Here is a 19,053-nt window from a genome sequence, read left to right as displayed (position 1 = left end):
ACTGTAATTCTACCCACATACATTGGCAAGTCCTTGAAATGACGGTGGTTTTCCCCTATTACTATTACTATTACTACTACATTCATTTTCGACTCAAAAATAGGCGAAAAATTTGTTGGTAGCTTAACTTGTTAGAAAGAGATTGTCAACGTAAACAAAATGGCATTTTAATGGTTTTTTGTCGTACACTAATATAGTTTTTTACGCGCTTTGTTTTTTACGCGACTATTTTTACGCGAATTTCGGAATTTACGCGGTTTTTTACGCGATTTTGCTTTACGCGGAACGTATCCTTCACGTAAAAAGCGACTTGAGTGTACTTTTAAGTAGGAGTTGTTTGATCTGCGACCATTTGCCATCTTGGGAAATATTTAAGCTCAAAGAAGTACTATTTTTCATCAAAAAAGTTCAAAATCTTCAAAACTTCAGGAAATAACGTATAATAATGTTCTACGAAAACGTTGGCTTTAGCAATATAAATAACTTTCTAGAACACTATGAACACGTTAAACTTGACCAGAATAAGTCAGGGTTTAAAAACTGTTTTAAAGGGTTTGTCCACGACAAAGTGTGGCTTCGTGAATAATTTCCATGAAGGAGATACAGTGTCTTTGGCAAAGTTGTTTGTGTTGATATTAACTACAACTTTGCCGAAAGTTCCAAACCTGTATGTCGAATATACGAGAAAATAAGTCTCGTATCTCACTTTTAAGGGAATTAATCACCCAAAGATTTCTCTCACAAGAAGCGGCTTGTTATACCAAGAAATGTTCCTAAAGACACTACATGCGAAAAACTTCACGTTTCGGCACAATATCACACGATCACGTATTTCGCTGTTTGGACCACTGCATTATGGGCCAGAAAACAAAATTCCGAGATAAAAATATTTGCGATTTAACGGCATGCCTCAGCTCAATGTGGTCTACGGCAACTTTTTAAATGAAAAAATGATGCACCTTTTGAAGGGGTCGTCCAATATTTAGCTGTTACCTTAACAACACTTTGAGTAATCACTTTTTGAGTAATTTTTTCTTCACTTTTTTGCTTTCAAAATATTAAAGATAAACCAATTTCAAGTAGATTTCTGAATAAATCAAACTTCTACCTTTTACCCATTTTCAGCAATAGACCTTTGTTCATAAACAACCCCTCAAATCACATTTCTTCTTGTAACATGTTTATTTCAACAGGTAGCTCAATGTGATGTTCTCGAAAACATTTTACACATAAAAGAGGAATATTTTTGCTGAAGACTGTTTTGCTTTACCTGTATTAAATAATAAGATATAACAGATTTTAGGTTAAAAACCGTTTGATGAGAAATCCGAATATCTTAGCCATCTGCAAGTATCTGCAATTAGTTTGCATACCAATTTGAAAATAGGCACCAGCAAAGATAGAATTATTTCGTTAATTTGAAACGTTTATTTCATGCAAGATTTGAAAATATCATGTAAAATGAGAATAACTTGGGTAAAGCAAAGCCTAGGTGCTACATTACGTGATCGAAAATTGACTTTCTGTTTATATAAAACAAACTTCGCATCCAGCAGTGAGCAGTGAACAGTGAAAAGCAGGAGATTTTTAAAATCTCTTATAAACCTAATTGGAAACAGATTTGGAGCAGAAAATGCTACTAGGGTAGACGCACCATTAGTGGTGGTAGTACCAGTAGTGGTGGAAACTTGAATTATTCCTTTATTTTTGCAGATTTTGGTACAAGCTTGATAAGTATCGAACCACCAGTAACAGTATTATTTGATAAATATCAAACTTGTACCAAAATCTGCAAAATAATGGAATAATTCGAGTTTCCACCACTACTGGTACTACCACCACTAATGGTGCGTTTACCCTAAACTAATCACATGTTATGCCGATTTTCCACTGCTGTTTGTTCATCCTAAAGACAGACGTTTCCAGTGTAAAAACCCGATTTAATCTACCTGGTGGTGAAAGAAACCTGTGTTATTACCATCTTACTATGTTCAAATGTTATGAATTAAGAATAAAGAACGCCGAATGATAAAAATACGAGTCAACAATTTGAAATGAATAAGTTTACCAAGTTTGGACCAATTCGAACTTCTTTTAAATTTTGGTGCATTATTTTTTCATGAAATTGCTAAGTAAGTACAAATAAATTATTATTGACTAGGTAGCTAAAAGTAAGCAGTTAAACACGTCCGTTCCCAGCTTTACTCTACCTAGTTCTGATTCACAACTGGTAGGTAAAAACGAACATGGATTGACTTGTTCGGAATTTACAAATAACCTACTAGGTAAGCATAATTTTTTAAAATTTTACACCTGGTCTCTACAGTATAAATTCGAATTAGCTCACAAATCGACATCAGTTTATCAGTAACTAACGTTTGAACAGCAAGTACGTTTATACTTTGTCTAAAAATGAAAATCATGAATAACAACATGGAGCGAGTGGTGGAAAATGGTGAGCTAATGATAAGGTTTCTGGCGCAATTTCAGAACTTTGAAACGGAGAATTACCAGTTACAATTCCAAAATCAACAGCTCAGCGACGAGAATCTACTGTTACGTAATGTATTACAAGGTATTCAACAACAGCTATTCGCAGCGGAGGCTACCATTACGCAACTGCAACATGGAAAACAACATAAGGAATTAACGGTATCTACAAAATCATCGTCATGTTTAAGCCCTAACAATTCACCCGATCCTTTAGCCGAAGAATCAAAACAGCGACCATCGATTACCGCTATTTCATTGGAAAGAATTCAAAAACAGGTACTCAAATATGTATCAGAAGATCGCCACGAAATGGCCATGCTTCTATGCACGGAGGCTGTGGATGAACTGGAGTGGGCTTGTGGGCATGATCATCCTGATGTTGCGACCATATTGAACACTCTAGCGCAACTCTACCGCGATCAGTGCAACTACAAGGAGGCAAGACGTCTACTAAACGACGTTCTAGCGATCAGAGAAAAAACTCTCGGAGTTCATCCTGATGTCGTCGCAACTTTGCACCATCTCACTGTGTTGTACGAAAACTGTGGCAATTCCCAGGAAGCAGAGATATTCTGTTCGAAAGCCTTGGATACTCAAGTTCGTTTAGTGGGTAAAAGTCATCCGGACGTAGCCAAGAACTTTCGAGACTTGGCATTGCTATGCCAAAATCAACTGAAATTTGATAAGGCAAACTTTTACTACGAACAAGCGTTGCAGATTTACGAAACAGTTTTAGGACCAGATGACCCAAATGCGGCCGCTACCAGGGACAATTTTGCTATATTTTACGTAACCCAAGGCAAGTTCAAAGAAGCAGAGATACTGTACAAAACCGTGTTGACGTGGGTACATGAGCTAAAATTCGGTCCTATCGCCGACGACAACAAGACAATATGGCAGATGGCAGAGCAGCGCGAGGTCGACAAGGGTATAAGTCGTGACAACACCCCATACAATCTTTACGGAAGCTGGCACAGGATTGACGTGGTAAACACATCCACGGTTCAGGAGACGTTGATAAAACTTGGTACCTTGTACCGTAATCAAGGGAAACATGCGGCCGCCAGCACATTAGAGAAGTGTGTTGCACGAATGGTATTAGCCGAGCAAGTCCCATGTGTAAAGCAACCAAGAACAACAAAAAGAAGCAACAAAACGAAGAAATGTTACTCGAAAAATTATAAATTACCAATCATTAATATGTTAAGGCGTAATTGATTATAAATAAATGCTTGTTTTAAACATCATTTTAAATTTCGTCTCTTCATGCCTTCTTATGTCTCCTTTTACTTATGAACGAATTTCTTAGAACATTAGAACATTGACTTTGATGAGTTGTAGCGGCAGAAAGCTGCCTTGTAATATTCCTTCGCAGTTAGCTTCTATTGTCCAGCCGAATCTAGCCAGAAAAGGTTATTGTCCGTTCGACCGAACTTGATACACAATGGCTATTCTTCTGCACGTGAAATAATTCTATTTACCACAAGTGTATAAAAGGCGATCCATTAGTAACCGAACTACCCTAACCACGATCACGAGTTAGGGTTTAAGGCACATAAGTTTTTTTCAACACGACTACAAATACGCAAGAAGGTTATATGGTTCGGTTTACACTGCTGTTATATTGGCAGTGCTTGAAAAACACCAACGCATAAACCATCTGACTCCCTTCTGGTCTGCTGTTGAAGTACAGCAATCCGCCGAATAGTCTCTTTGGTTGCTGCCCAAGAAGACGGAAAAGAAGGCTTTAATTTCCAGCATATCACGTCGAAAAACCGTTCTTTTAAGAACGAAACATATGTTCATGAAGATTTAAGGAATTTTCACTCACTGATTTTCATGCTATCTAATTTAGATTGATCTGATTGTTCGCTTCTTATCAAATAATTTTAACCGATCACCTCTCGCGCTTCTGTTCGCTTGTTGCTGCTGGACGCTGTTTGAGTTGGCCGTGCTGCTCGAGCCAAAGATGCTGATACCTGGCCGTCTCGGAAGGTAAGAAGCAGCCAACAAATATACCAGCTCCAAGAAAGTGTGTTCGGTCAAGCGTCGAAATAAATGAAACCATGGATTTAATCAAATGAAAGAGTTTTAGTAACATGTTTTGCATGTTACTAAATGTTACTCTGATACATAACACGTGGTAAGCCGGCGAACAACATTATTCAAACGCTAGCTGAGCTATTGCCAACATCGTTTGCCAGGGCAAACGGAAGTCACGTTCGACTCGTGCACGTGTTCATCGGCGGCTGACCGTGTGACCGTGTGTTGGAGCTGAAGCACTCATTTCGCTGCCGTAATGGAATATCTGGCTACAGGAGTTCTGGAATTAGAAGGAAATATGCTGCTCGCCACAACGAACCTATCAGAAATATCGTCACTTGCAGCTGGCCACTTGGAGTGGTATTTCATCGTGATTCAGGACCATACACGAACGGTTTCGTTGATCGCATAGCTGCTTTCCGGTTGGTCCGTTGCAACAAGCCGTGCCTGGTTAGCGGTTATCGGTACTCCAATTTACCGAATAGAGAATTACGTTAAATGCGTTAGTGCAAGTATATTGCAAGCAGGAGTTATGATAATCAAACAATCGGTTCTTTTAAGGGCTACACAATGATTGAAGAGTTTATTATATTTTCTTGCCCAGTTAATACCATAATTAACACAGTCAAGGAGGGAAAAGTTAAATTTTTCGCCATTGCGGACGACCAACCAATGACGGTAATAAGTTTTCTGGTTACAGGCGACATTTTCTGAGACTTCCAAAACGTCTGCCGGTTGTAAATGCTTTTGTAAGCCGCAGAAAAGTTGCGCAAAATTTTCAACTTTTTGAAAACTCGCGCGTCTATCGATTACCAGAGGAAAAGCACTATTCAACGTAGAAACATATCACACAAATTTATTTACTGTTTGGTTCAGTTACTAACTTGGTTTCGTTTTAATAAAATAGATTCAATCAATTCATGGATATAACTCCAAAATTGGTTGAGGATTGAATTGTATACATTGTTTCTACTTTGATAAACGTTACGGATGTAGCTTGTATACATGTAGAATCGTATTATTATATACATGGATACATCCTACTATCGCTACAATGAGACTTACGTGGTCCTACGTCACCTATGCGGTCGTGTCTTGTGCACAACCCCTCTGATTTTTTATCTAGTATGTTCGTCCTGTAACATGAAAATCAATAAAATATGTTTAAATCGTGAAGTCGCAAATTTGTTTTCAGAATCGTTAGGGTCAAAATGCGCCTAAGTGTGTACAAAACGAACTACCGTGAAAGCACCTAATTCCGATCACCTAAGGCATGATTCATCTTTGAGTCCCTACTGAAAAATATAGCTTTGATATTTATTAACACAGTATGTGTCGTTAGCAAGTATTTTCAATTATGTTTAATGGAAAAATACTAAAATGCCTAAATTATTTACCGAAAGTTAAAAAAATGCATCATAGTATGATGCATCAGTGCACCTAATTCCGATCATCAATTATAAGGGGTGATTCTAATTCCGATCACAGGTGTATCTAATTCCGATCACGTCATGATGAGCTATTAAAGCAAAAAACTTTTGTCAACTCGTACCAAATGGATCTAAAATGTATTGCTTTTATGTAGTTTGACGACAATCTCCCTACCAGTCATCTTCTGCTTGCGTTAATGATCATTATTATCATTAGCTTAATATTCTTAAAATTTGTGTTCTTAAAAGATCGACAAGCGGATTATAAAACTTTCCTCTTCTTTTATCTTTGTTCAACTGTTACAATTACAATAAAATTGGGTCATTTCGACGTTTTCATAAAGCTTTGATCATAAATAATAGTAAAAATCAAATCAGAAAGGTTGTGTTCCAGACATGACCGCGTAGTTGGCGTAGAACTACGTGAGACTGGTTTTCGCGAAGAAACCTCGAATATTAAAGTAAACGTTTTACACCATATTGGAATATATATGTGTAGCGTAAAATAACGTAAAGTGAGAACAATAACAAACAATATAATAATAATATTATCTTGATGTACCGTATTTATGGTAGGTGAGCTATTTTGTGATATCACAAACGAATATTTTTACCAGTGCCAAAGTCGGAGTATTTCAGTATAGAAATTTGCCTCACGCATCCAGCTATTAACAAAGTTCTAGGAGAAAACTTAAGTTCTCAAAATAATATGTTATTGTTATATTAAAAGACCATGCATTAATAAGATAGTTCATAACTGCGCTGTCGCTTGTTTGCAGCGTTAGAAAAGCAAAACGTTTGAGCCTTTCAGTTGGCTTGGAGGTACGGCGCTGGTTTAATAATCCGATCATATGAATATATCAAATTTATAACAGGATGAGTTCTAGACAATAATAAGTATTTTATAACAAAGTCTCCTTTGCGTTTTGTTATAAACTTGGTCTCGTTAGCAGTTGAAATAACTAAAATTGTAACAAAATTTGCTCAAGACATATCACAAATATATCAAATTATGATATAATTTTATCTAGTTTATATCCATATGAATAACAAAAAACAGTATTCTGTCTTGCTGTATAACCAAATTGTGACAAAGCGATTTATAAGTAACAGAACGAGATAGAATCTTGGTAGAAACATTTATAACAAAGTTTGATAGAAATATCAACTTGAGCAACAATTCTGTAAGATTTTTGCTAGAATCATCTGATCAGGAAGCTAGACGTCACATGTTCGAATCTCAACTGAAAGAGTCAAAGGATTTGTAGCACAATTGTCCCGTATTCTTACAGGCTACGAAGTCTGTCGTATAAAAACAGAAGGTCAAAATTCCAAATCGGAATGTAGCACCTAGGCTATGCTGTGCTCTGTAGTTTATTTTGATTCTTTGTCTTGAATCAGCAGCAGCCACAAGCTTGGCGTCTGTATTGGTCAGCACGCAGGGACCTGATAAGGTTGCACAAACAGGAACAGTGCGCTGTCCTAAGCATGCTTTTTCCAGCCATCATTTTGCAATTTTCATCGGTCCTGGTCAATAACGGAGTAGCAGCACACGTGCGGAATCCTATGCTTGTGCCTATGCTTATGCTTGCTAATGGTAATCATTTCCAGTCACAAGCTTGGTGTGTGTAATGGCCGTGCCTGGGAAGCAAGACTATCATTTTTAGCAATTTTTAGCTTGAAAGCTTTCGTTAATTCTCACTATTTAGCGATTGGCAAACAATCTTTTCAAGAAAGCCATACAATTGCTGCATCGTTTATGATCAAAATCCGTTTTAAATTGGAAGAGCTATTAGCGTTCAACATCTTTCATTCTTTCGTGACGGTGGTTTAACTCCAAATTTTGATTGGCACACTTCCGTAAGACGTAGTCCTACGTCAAAAAATTTCGATAATCCTACCATGTTACCACGTTGCAATCAATCGTAAAATCCAAATAGTAACTTCGTTAGCTTGCATTTTGCCAGTTTATAACTTTGATATGGTGATCGGAATTAGAAGCAGAAAAAAAAATTATGTTCACTATTCCGATCAATTACTTTAATGGAATAAATTCCGCAAATTCAGCATTTTTTCAACCAAATTTGATACAGAACGGTTATATATGCTTGTATCTATTAGTTATCATAGAACGCCGAAGAAGGTAATATGTTTTCACGCTGCTATGATCTTAGCAAATTTGATCGTGCGCTTAGCACTTCGGTTAAGAAAATACATTTTGATGGCGTTTTTTGCTTCTGCCTGTCGAATTTAATTTATTTTGAAGTACATGGTGCCCCTAAGGCAGTCATTTTTCAACAACTGACACATAAACACATAGCACAATAACTAAGCGTGCTCATTTACTACAGATTTTGGCTCAATTTTCTAAAAATTGACCATTTAGGTTGAGTGATCGGAATTAGGAGCTGATCGCAATTATGTGCGGTCACGGTACAACAATCAAACAAAGGGTCAAAATGCGCCACAACAAATGCGCAAAATGCCTGGTAAATGGCTGGATAATGCGGAATATAGACCCCGTAGTGGTCGTTAGCCTCTTATCCAGCAACTCCGGTGCCGACCTCCTCGTGGTACCAGGCGCAATACGAGCAACCTTAGCGGAGATCGGGTAACCAACTCCGGTGGAAACTAAGCTCGTATACTAACCGGGAAGGAGGTATAGTGAGTCTCGGCACTATAAGATGGCAGCCCCATCGCGAGACTCGGTAGTGTTGCCCCAGTACGGCTACACACCTAAATTAAATCACATTTACAAACTTCAAGCAAATTCGGAGCGGAATATTCGGCATCGACCTAGGCGACGGAACAAGGACGACGAATGGAGACTCGGATGGGGAATGCCAATAAGCGGTGGAGGGGAAAAACTGCTCGGAAAAACTGACCAAATACCGACGAGCTGTCCAATATTTGGTTAAAACGTCTTTAATAAAATTAAAAAAAACCGACGAGCTAGGAACCAGTTGACCACGATCCTGAGGAGGAAAAAGCGCCAAAAGGAGGACAGGGATCGTGAAGAATTAGAACAACTATTCCGAGCTATTGACACGCGCAAGTTTTATGAGAAGGTGAACCAAACTCGGAAGGGCTACACACTGAAACCTGACATGTGTAGGGACGAGGGAGGGAATCTAATCACAAACGAGCGCGAGGTGGTCGACAGATGGAAGCAGTTCTTTGATGAACACCTCAATGGCGAAGTCGCAGAAGAAGGCGGAACGGAAATTAACCTAGGAGCGCCCATGGAAGATAGTAATGTCCTAGCACCTGATCTCCAAGAAGTCAAACGAGAAATCGGGCTGCTGAAGGCCAATAAAGCCGCTGGGAAGGACAGCCTACCGGCAGAGCTTTTTTAACATGGCGGAGAAACGCTAACAAAGGCGCTACGCTGGGTTATTTCGAGGATTTGGGAGGAGGAAAAGCTACTGGAGGAATGGATGGAAGGAGTGGTTTGTCCCATCTACAAATAGGGTGCTAGACTGCTGCAACTATCGTGGTATTACGCTGGTAAACGCCGCCTACAAGGTACTCTCCCAGATCCTGTTACGTCGGTTGTCACCGATAGCACAAGGTTTTGTAGGGAATTGTCAGGCGAGTTTCAGGTGGGCTCGCGCAACTTCGGACCAGATTTTTACTATCCGACAGTTCTTGCAGAAATGTCGGGAGTACAAAGTGCCCACGCATCACATCTTTATTGATTTCAAAGCAGCATACGATACAGTCGATCGAGACAAGCTGTGGCAGGTAATGCACGAACACGGTTTTCCGGACAAACTGACGCGTCTGATCAGGGCTACATTGGATCGAGTGATGTATTCCGTACGCATCTCTGGGAAACTCTTGTGTCCCTACGAGACTCGGCGAGAGTTGAGACAAGGTGACGGTTTATCCTGCATGCTGTTCAACATCGCTCTTAAGGAAGTGATCCGACGAGCGGGCATCGAAACGAGAGGCACGATTTTTACCAAGGGTAGCCAACTTCTAGGCTTTGCAGATGACTTCGATATCATAGCCAGGAACTTTGCGACGGCGGAGGCAATCTATGCCATGCTGAAAGCGGAGTCTAGGAGAATTGGGCTAAAAATAAATGCGTCGAAGACCAAATACATGAAAGGAAGAGGTTCAAAGGAAACAAATGCGCGTCTCCCATGGACGGTAACCGTTAACGGCGACGAACTAGAAGCGGTAAAGGAGTTCGCGTATTTCGGATCACTGGTAACCGCGGACAACAACACTAGTAAGGAGATCCAGCGGCGCATCCAAGCTGGAAATCGGGCCTACTTTGCCCTTCGTAAAACGCTACGATCAGGAAGCATACGCCGCCGCACGAAGCTAACAATGTACAAAACCCTTATTAGATCGGTAGTTCTTTATGGACTTGAAGCCGTGACGCTGCTCTCGGAGGACATACGCGCCCTTGCCGTGTTTGAGCGGAAAGTGCTGCGAACGATATTTGGCGGAGTACAAACTGAAAGCGGAGAGTAGCGGAGGCGTATGAATCACAAGCTACAGGCACTGCTTGGGGAGACTCCCATCGTACATCTAGCGAAAGTTAGCAGGCTACGGTGGGCCGGACACGTCGTTAGTATGCCGGACGACAGCGCGATGAAAATAGTCCTCTCCAACAACCGGCACCGGCACCAGGAACAGGGGGCCCAACGTGCACGATGGCTCGACCAGGTCGAAAGCGATTTGCGACTTCTGAGACGACTAGGAAATTGGCGACGAGTGGCCCAAGACCGAGTTGAATGGAGACGAGTGCTTGAAATAGCACGAGCCACCCCGGCTCTATGCCGAAGAAGAAGAAGAAGAAGAGGAAGAAGAAGAGGAAGAAGAAGAGTAACCGTTTCCAAAAATTTTTCATTACCCATTACTACCCTACCGTTCCTTCATCAATTGTAGAACCACCGTTTCAAAAAATATTAACCCTTTAATGGGCAATATCGTAAAAACGATGCGATCAACCAAATAACTACTTTATCATGAAAGTGTACTCAAATAAAGCACGAGTGTTGATTTTCACGGTAAAATATTCACCTGGAGGACCGCCAGGTATGAAAAAGTTCAATTTCTCTTTTTCGGTTTTCATGCCTTACGCTCTTCTCAAATATTTTTTCAGTTAAAATAAATTACAAAATTAAAATAAAGCATTTGTTTGTTAACAATCATGTTTACCCAAGGAACAAAACGGCAGTACCTTAACAAGCAGGTGTTGAATAATAGTTGTGTGGTAGCATTTTGTACTGAATTAGCGAATTTGCTGAATTGCCTGTTGCTCAAACGTCATATCCAATGTTTTTTCTAGCTACTAATCAACATCTATACGTTGTTATAAGTGCGGAATAAGAGTCGAATAAACGTTGTGCAAACGTATCAGCAGCACAGCCAAGAGCAGGTGTGGAATACCGGTCGCTTAAAGGCTGCCAGGAAAATGCGTGTCGAATGAACGTTGTGCTAACGTGTCAGCCGCATTGCTGAGAGCAAGTGTAGGGTAAGAGTGGAATAATAGTGGAATAAATGTTGCGCAAACGTATCAGCAGCGTTGCTACGAGAAAGTGAGGAAGAAAAGTGGAATAAGTATAGAATGAGCGTTGCGGAAACGTATCAGTAGCATTGATGAGAGCAAGTGTGGTGAAAGAGTGGAATGAATGTTGCGCAAACGTTGCTAAGAGGAAGTGTGGAATAAGAGTCGAATAATCGTGGTACAAACGTATCAGCAGTAACGATAAGAGCAGGTGTGGAATAAGAGCCGCTTGAAGGCAACCAATGCTACCAATATCTCAAATAACACTTTATGAAATTATTTTTAGATCCACTTTATTTCACATCATGACACAGAAATGTCTAAACAACATTATTTTTACGAATGATTTTAAGTTTGCATCAAAACTAGATAATGAATTAGCAAGTTACAGTCTATTTAGAGAGGGAAATGAACGCTGCGCAAACGTATCAAAAGCATTACTGAGTGCATGTGTGGAATAAGAGCCGTTTAAAGGCAACCAGGGAAACGCACGTCGAATAAATGTTGTACAAACGTATCAATAGCATTGCTGTGGAATAAGAGTGGAATAAAAGCCGACTAAACATTGTTCAAACATATTATCAGCACCGCTGAGAGCAGATGTGGAATAACAGCTGCTTGAAGGCATCCAATTTATCAATCATGTAATAAATGATGTAAGAAGCACTTCAATGTGTTTTAGGCGAGTTTTGTTCCACATTTGATAAACTTGAACTTGTAAATCTATATAGGCTAAAAACTCGGCGCCTGTCATATTTCAGATTATCTCGGATGCGTTCGACAACGGCTTCCGATCAGTCTGATGCCAGTTCGAATCCAAGTGAGTGAAAATAGTGTAATGGTGGATTGGATGAATTTTGAGCCAACCTATGATTTTCCGCTATCGCTCATCAAAGTCTGATATATTTATAAATACGACTACTGATGGTCAGAAATAATAAAACACGCAAAATAATTATTAAACATTTTTGTTTTTTTTTTATTTTGCTTGTCTAAACGTTGAACTGGTGTGGATTAAACGTAGCTTCAGTATCATCGGCAGAAGTTTAATAAGCGTACCAATACGTACTGAATAAACGTTTTACTGTACGTTGCATAACAGTCATACAAACGCATCTTCCATGCACATAATCAGCATTGTACTGTTTAAATTCTCCAAAACCAACTGAACAAGCATTGAGCAGAGGTGTTTAGATACATTTTAAAAGCAGTTATGCAGCATGTGCTGAATTAAAGCTGCCGGTTAAACGTTTAATAAGCAAAAATTGTTCCTTGGGTACACATACTTGAAGATAATTATCTTTAATTTATATTTGTGTTTTGACCGTTTGGAGTGCTGCGATGATACCATGATGCATCAAAATCCGGACGGTACCAATATCCGGACACCTTCACTAATTTATTCTTATTAAGTAATAATATATCCGATTTATGAGGTGTAGCTATGTGGATTACTTTGCAAATATATCTAAGATCGTTTGAACATAATCGGTGGTTAAGTAGGCTGAGCGAAATAACTTAAATAAATCCTAACGTAACGTTGGTGTCAAACAGTGTTTTTCTTCTGCGAGTTTTTTAGATAACTAAAAAGTAGTGCTTTCGCGATTTAAGGTTTTGGGAACTTATTATTCAAAGAAACCATTTTTTTTTAACTTAGCATCGACAAAGAGGGTAAATTTTAATTAATAGAGACGGTGTCATTCACTAATGTGTTAAAATAAGGTGTATTTTTGTAAATAATTACGCTATCCGGATTCAGAACCATGTTTTTAAAACCGGGCATGTTTGACTATTGATGGTAGCTGCCTCATGTTTATCTTAGAAAATGCGAAAGGACTCGTTGAACCAGGCAGAAGATGTGGTACAAGAAGGAGCCTCGATTCATGGAACCGGCAAAATATTTGGAAATCCAAAGTACTTTGAGGCATTTACTGTAGAAGTGCTTAATCACTTGCATTCTCTGCACTATGGGCCAGAAATTGAAATTTCGGGACAAATATATTTGCGGTTAAGCGGCGTGTCTCAGCTCAATGTAGTCTTCGGCAACTTTTTGAATGAAAAAATGATGCTTCTTTTGAAAGGGTCGTCCAATATTTACGTGTTACTTCAACAACAATTTAAGTAATAACTTTTTGAATAAATTTTTTTCACCTTTTTGGTTTCAGAATATCAAAGATAAACCAATTTCAAGTATTTTTTCTGAAGATATCAAACTTCTACCTTTTTCCCATTTTCAGCAATAGACCTTTGTTTATAAACGACCCCTCAAATCACATTTCTTCTTGTAACATGTTTATTTCAACAGACAGCTCAATGTGATGTTCTAGACAACATTTTGCACATTAAAAAGGAATATTTTTGCTGGAGACTGTTTCGCTTTTTCTGCATTAATTAATAAGATATAACTGTTTTTCGGCTAAAAACCGTTTGATGAACAATGTGTATTTTTTCAAGGATGGTGTCTTCGGAGAAGTAAAATAATAAAATATAGCGCATCTTCCTGCACTATTAGGGTGACCATGAATTCACCTATTAGGGTGATACAAACTTTTGTTTTCTTAAATAATTTAAAAAAAAAAGTTTTTTTCTCCAAAAGTTGCAGAAAATACTAAAATAAGCAACTTTGCTGAATAAAGTAACTATCTATCTCTTACCGGTTACGAAATATAATGATGTGTTAAAAAAGAGCATTTAAAAATCAATTGCACTCCATAACTTTGCACACGATTATTTTATTGCTTACAAATGTTCTACAAAGTTATTTAGTATGTTGAAATACATATTTTCTGTGAAGACTGTTTGACGCTAGGACGCATATTTATTAAGTTATAAAATGTATGAAAAAAATCCGCACTCTTCCCAGGTATTCCCAGCCATGGTATTCCCAGGTATTCTCTGAAATACACATTTGGGCAGATAGCTTTAATAATTCCCTACAAATTGGTATGCAAACTAATTGCAGATACTTGCAGATGGCTAAGATATTCGGATTTTTCATCAGACGGTTTTTAACCTAAAATCAGTTATATCTTATTAATTAATGCATATAAAGCAAAACAGTCTTCAGCAAAAATATTCCTCTTTTATGTGCAAAATATTTTCTAGAATATCACATTGAGCTGTCTGTTGAAATAAACATGTTACAAGAAGAAATGTGATTTGAGTGGTCGTTTATAAACAAAGGTCTATTGCTGAAAATGGGTAAAAGGTAGAAGTTTGATATCTTCACAAAAATTACTTGAAATTGCTTTATCTTTAATATTTTGAAACCAAAAAGGTAAAAAAAAGTTTACTCAAAAAGTTATTACTTAAATTGTTGTTTAAGTAACGCTTAAATATTGGACGACCCCTTCAAAATATGAATTAATTTTTTATTCAAAAAGTTGCCGAAGACCACGTTGAGCTGAGACATGCTGTTTAACCACAAATATTTTTGTTCCGAAATTTCAATTTCTGGCCCAAAGTGCTCTGGTTAGGTAAGTGAGCCAGTGTCGTACTTGACTAGAATCGTGCCGTTAATGACACAAAAGTGCAATTAAAAGTAAAAAATTGTGCAGTGAGATGATTGTTTAATACTACATGTAACAAGTGATAATTTGTTTACTTTTAGGCATACATTTCTTAGACAAAATATGAGAAAGTTTTGCCTGTCCGGAAAATGATTCAAAAGTGTCCGGATATTGATTCACTGAGATGTGAGGTGTCCGGATTTATGAACAAGACAAGCCTATATATTTTTTTTATTTTAATGTATTTTAATGAGTTTTTATTGTAAAATTGATGTGTTATTGCAAATATAAGCTTTATATTTGATTATAGTACGAAGCAATTACTAGAATGTTGCGAAATTATTGTTTACGGAGCATATTAAAAATATGACCTGCTTAAGTGTCCGGATATTGATGCAGCATGGTATACATATTTTCAGATATTATTCAAAAACCAAGAAGTGGGCAACAATTGGGTGGTGGACAACAATTGGCCCCAGTATAACAAAGGTAAAAATGACTCAGCACAGCACTGTGTAATCTAAACGGATTTGACATAGTCGGGACTCAATACTCGGCTAATACAATAATTTATCATCAACAGCAAAAACTAAGACACAACAGAAAAATCGCTAATTGGAAGCCATCTTAAAGGCGAATCAGTTCGGTGGAAGGTTCTTATTGCTCCGCCCATATCGTGAGGGTAATTTATTGACGGCACCGCTGCTGATCGCCCATGGCAACGAACGATGTTTTGTATTTGAAATATACCTTCGATTTCGAGAACAAAGGAACTTGAAACCATCCATAGAAACTATAACCTTTTCAAAATGGTTTTGCGATAGGTGTCGCCCTTATCGGATCGGGTTCGTAATTTATGGATGTTCAGTGATAGATTAGATTAGCATAAAACACCACACGAAGGACTATATCGAGTCAGAAGCGGACAATCCGTGCCGCGGTTCTTCCCGCGAGCAAGCGGGCAGGCCCACCTGCGGCTGTTTTCCTATCAAAACATGTGCTTCCCGCAGCAGCAAAACGACGATTAACGTCTGTTCTTGCAAAGATTGTTCCCTTCTTCTCGTGCGGCCGCGTCCTCTAATGTTGGTTGGCCATTTTATTTTCAGGAAACGGATAGAAGTCCACGTTTGGGGGAAACGCGGAGATCGAGAGGTGATCCATTCGTCGTCACCATCGCATCGCCGTAGTCATCGTCGTCGTCGTCGTCATAAGTCTTGCGCACGCGGTCGGTCGGTCCAATTTACCGCGCTGCTTCCTGCCGGTGGCTTCTGCTGCTGCTGCTGCGTCACGAGCCAAGCAGGTGTGGATGACTACAAATTAAGGTTGTTGTTTTTTCATTGTTGAACATTTACTGTTTCACAGCCGCGGCGAGGGGCTGAACGAGACGACGACGAATCCGCGCTATGAATGGTTGGTTAGGCAGATCCCCGACCGATTTGTGTGGCGAATTTGACCCGGCCGACCGACATAAATAAGTTTTCGGATCATTTGGATCGAGATACGGTCTCGATTAAGTAGCGCTTGAATTGTTGTTGGGTCAATTATGGAACATAATTAATGTCCACGAGTTTCGGGTTTCGAAATGGATTGAAAAATTGAAAAAATGGTAATGAAATCCATACATCAATTGCATTTTGAGGGGCAGAACTTTTATACCCGTGCGTGATAACTACAAGATATGGTTTTAAATAAAATTTAAAACATAAACATATGTTTTGCAAAACCTATCTTATTGAAAGATCATATTATTGTGTACCAATAGTCTGACTTTCAGCGAGACCAAAACCCATAAAAACGTTATTTCAGCGAACAGAGGGAGAGCAAAAAAAACGAATTATCAGATAAACTCCTCAGCGACCGCGAGGAGAAAATCTTTATTAATTTTTAACGACTTCTGTGATGTTGCACCGTTGCAACGCAAGCAGGCGATCGACGATCGTCGATCGGCCGGCTGAGTCTCGATCCCTGAATGAATGGAAATGTTATAAAGCGCACGACGATGACGACGACGCAGTCGTTTCGTTTCGTACCGGCAATAATCAGGAGCCTCACCGACCGAGCGAACGACGATCGGGACGATCGTACCCGGGCGGCGAGCAGCGGCGTTTGCCGGTCGTGTGGTGCGCCACGCGATCGCTTCGTTCGCCGGCTGTGGGCCGTTCAGGTTCGGCGCTCACTCGGCTCAACATCGGCGCGGGATGCGCGCGCGACTCCGACCGAACGGGCGCGCTCTTATTTTCGGGCTATGCTGCTGTGAACTGCTGAACTGAACTGCTGGTTCTTGTTGTTTTTTCGGCTGCGTCTTTTGCTCGTCTTTTTATGTCGTCTATCCTTGTCTGTCGGTTTCGTTTATGTTTTCCTATGCTGTGTGTCGTGAGCAGGTTTTCTCCGCGGCCCTTAAGGATGAGCGGTGCTGGAGGTGTGTTGGTGATTCTGATGGCTTACGATTTTTTTTTGGGTTTATTTTCGGAGCGGGCACCTGCATCATGATGGGAAAAGAGCATACAAAATGCAACTGCTATAGGACGAAAGGTACCATTCCAGGAGCTACCTCCGGCACGGAAAGATCACCGCTCGAAAGAAGAGAACCGCAACGGTTGCGATTCATTTCGGATATATTTTGTGTTTTGGGTCGTTGAGTTGTGCAACTTGTGAAAAACAAACCGTGATAAGAAAGGACTTTGGTGAAATTTGTGTTAGTGAAAAATTAAAAAAGAACCAGTGAAGTACCGATGGCTACATTAGTTCGAAGCATGGCTTTGGGGCAGAACATGTACATACCAAACGGAGCTGCGATCGGTCAGCAGCCGGCTGTGAACGCTTATCGCAAGCGACCGATTGTGCCGGCACCGGTCGGCGCAACAAATTCGGTGTTGCAACCACCGGCATTCAAGGATCGTCCGATCATCTCCAAAAAGTACTGTGCCTTGCCGTACGCCGTCACACCTCAGCAGACGGTTTCGATCCAGCGACGTAACGCACGGGAGCGTAACCGTGTCAAGCAGGTCAACAACGGATTCGCGAACCTCCGTCAGCATCTTCCTTCGACGGTGGTAGCAGCCCTCACCAACGGAGGGCGTGGACCACACAAAAAACTAAGCAAAGTGGACACACTTCGTGTGGCTGTAAAATACATCCGCAGCCTACAGCGTGTCCTCGAGGATGACATCGAAAACAGTACAGATTCGCCGAAAACAAACCTTCCCCAGGTTCTTTCACCGGTCTCCTACTATGGTTCGATGTCGGAGGCATCCACCGCATCCTCACCGGCTCCATCTCAGTTATCGGAATACTCAAGCTACAGTAGTCAACCGGAGATCGGCACCTTCAAGCGGGAACCGTTCGACGGTTATGGGACGACGAATGTTTCACCGATTTCATCGGTTCCACCGCTTCCCAGTATGACCAGCTTCGCTAACAGCACCGGAATCACAACGAGTACCGCCACCTACAGCCAACCGATTCACCACGTATTCAAAGCGCATCCCTCCGTCACCGCCGTACCGATCGAGTACCACCACCAGCACGAGGAGCTCAGCCCGCAGAACACGGATGACGAGGAACTGCTGGATGCGATCTCCTGGTGGCAACAGCAGCAGTAAGAAAAGCTCGCTCGGATCAAACTAGTTTGCATTGGAATAAGACTGACCGATATGCAACCGCGAAATCCCGTGAAAGGACCCAGTGCTAACTACTAAAGTGGAATGGTGAGTTGCGTTCTTTACTGTCACTAAGATTAAGAGCCGGTGTGATGCTGAAGTTGTGCAATCAAAATTACTCATAAATGTTTTCTGTTTTGTTTTTCCTCCTTTCTTTTCGCAGAGATCCACATCGTGCTAGAGACAAAAAAGAAGCTCGTGTTTCGGGACACCGTTCGGACCAGCCCGGCCCGGAGAAATGTTCAATCACAGATGATCTCTCCAAAAAAAGAAAAGAAACAAGCGCCAGTTGCCGCCTCGTTTGTCGCAGACGATTGTCGCGGAACAAAAAAATTTCACGAAGTGTACAAACTAGTTCGCTAAGTCAAATGATAGGTTAAGTTAGGTGTAAGAAA

General features: G+C 40.1%; 2 protein-coding genes across 2 annotated transcripts; both read left to right on the top strand.

The window, feature by feature from the left end:
* The first annotated feature begins 2,412 nt into the window (after positions 1 to 2,412).
* On the top strand, positions 2,413 to 17,264 carry LOC128746338 (kinesin light chain-like). Its single transcript, XM_053843389.1, has 2 exons — positions 2,413 to 3,572; positions 16,925 to 17,264. Exons 1-2 carry the CDS (start codon positions 2,413 to 2,415, stop codon positions 17,262 to 17,264), a joined length of 1,500 nt encoding a protein of 499 aa, XP_053699364.1.
* Positions 17,265 to 17,731: 467 nt separating this feature from the next.
* Positions 17,732 to 18,601, top strand: LOC128732504 (achaete-scute complex protein T3-like). The gene has a single exon (XM_053825768.1). The coding sequence runs from the start codon at positions 17,732 to 17,734 to the stop codon at positions 18,599 to 18,601; it is 870 nt and encodes a 289-aa protein (XP_053681743.1).
* Positions 18,602 to 19,053: the final 452 nt, after the last annotated feature.

Source organism: Sabethes cyaneus, chromosome 1, assembly GCF_943734655.1.
Source record: "Sabethes cyaneus chromosome 1, idSabCyanKW18_F2, whole genome shotgun sequence".
Taxonomy (NCBI): domain Eukaryota; kingdom Metazoa; phylum Arthropoda; class Insecta; order Diptera; family Culicidae; genus Sabethes; species Sabethes cyaneus.
This window is presented reverse-complemented; position numbering and strand designations above follow the sequence as displayed.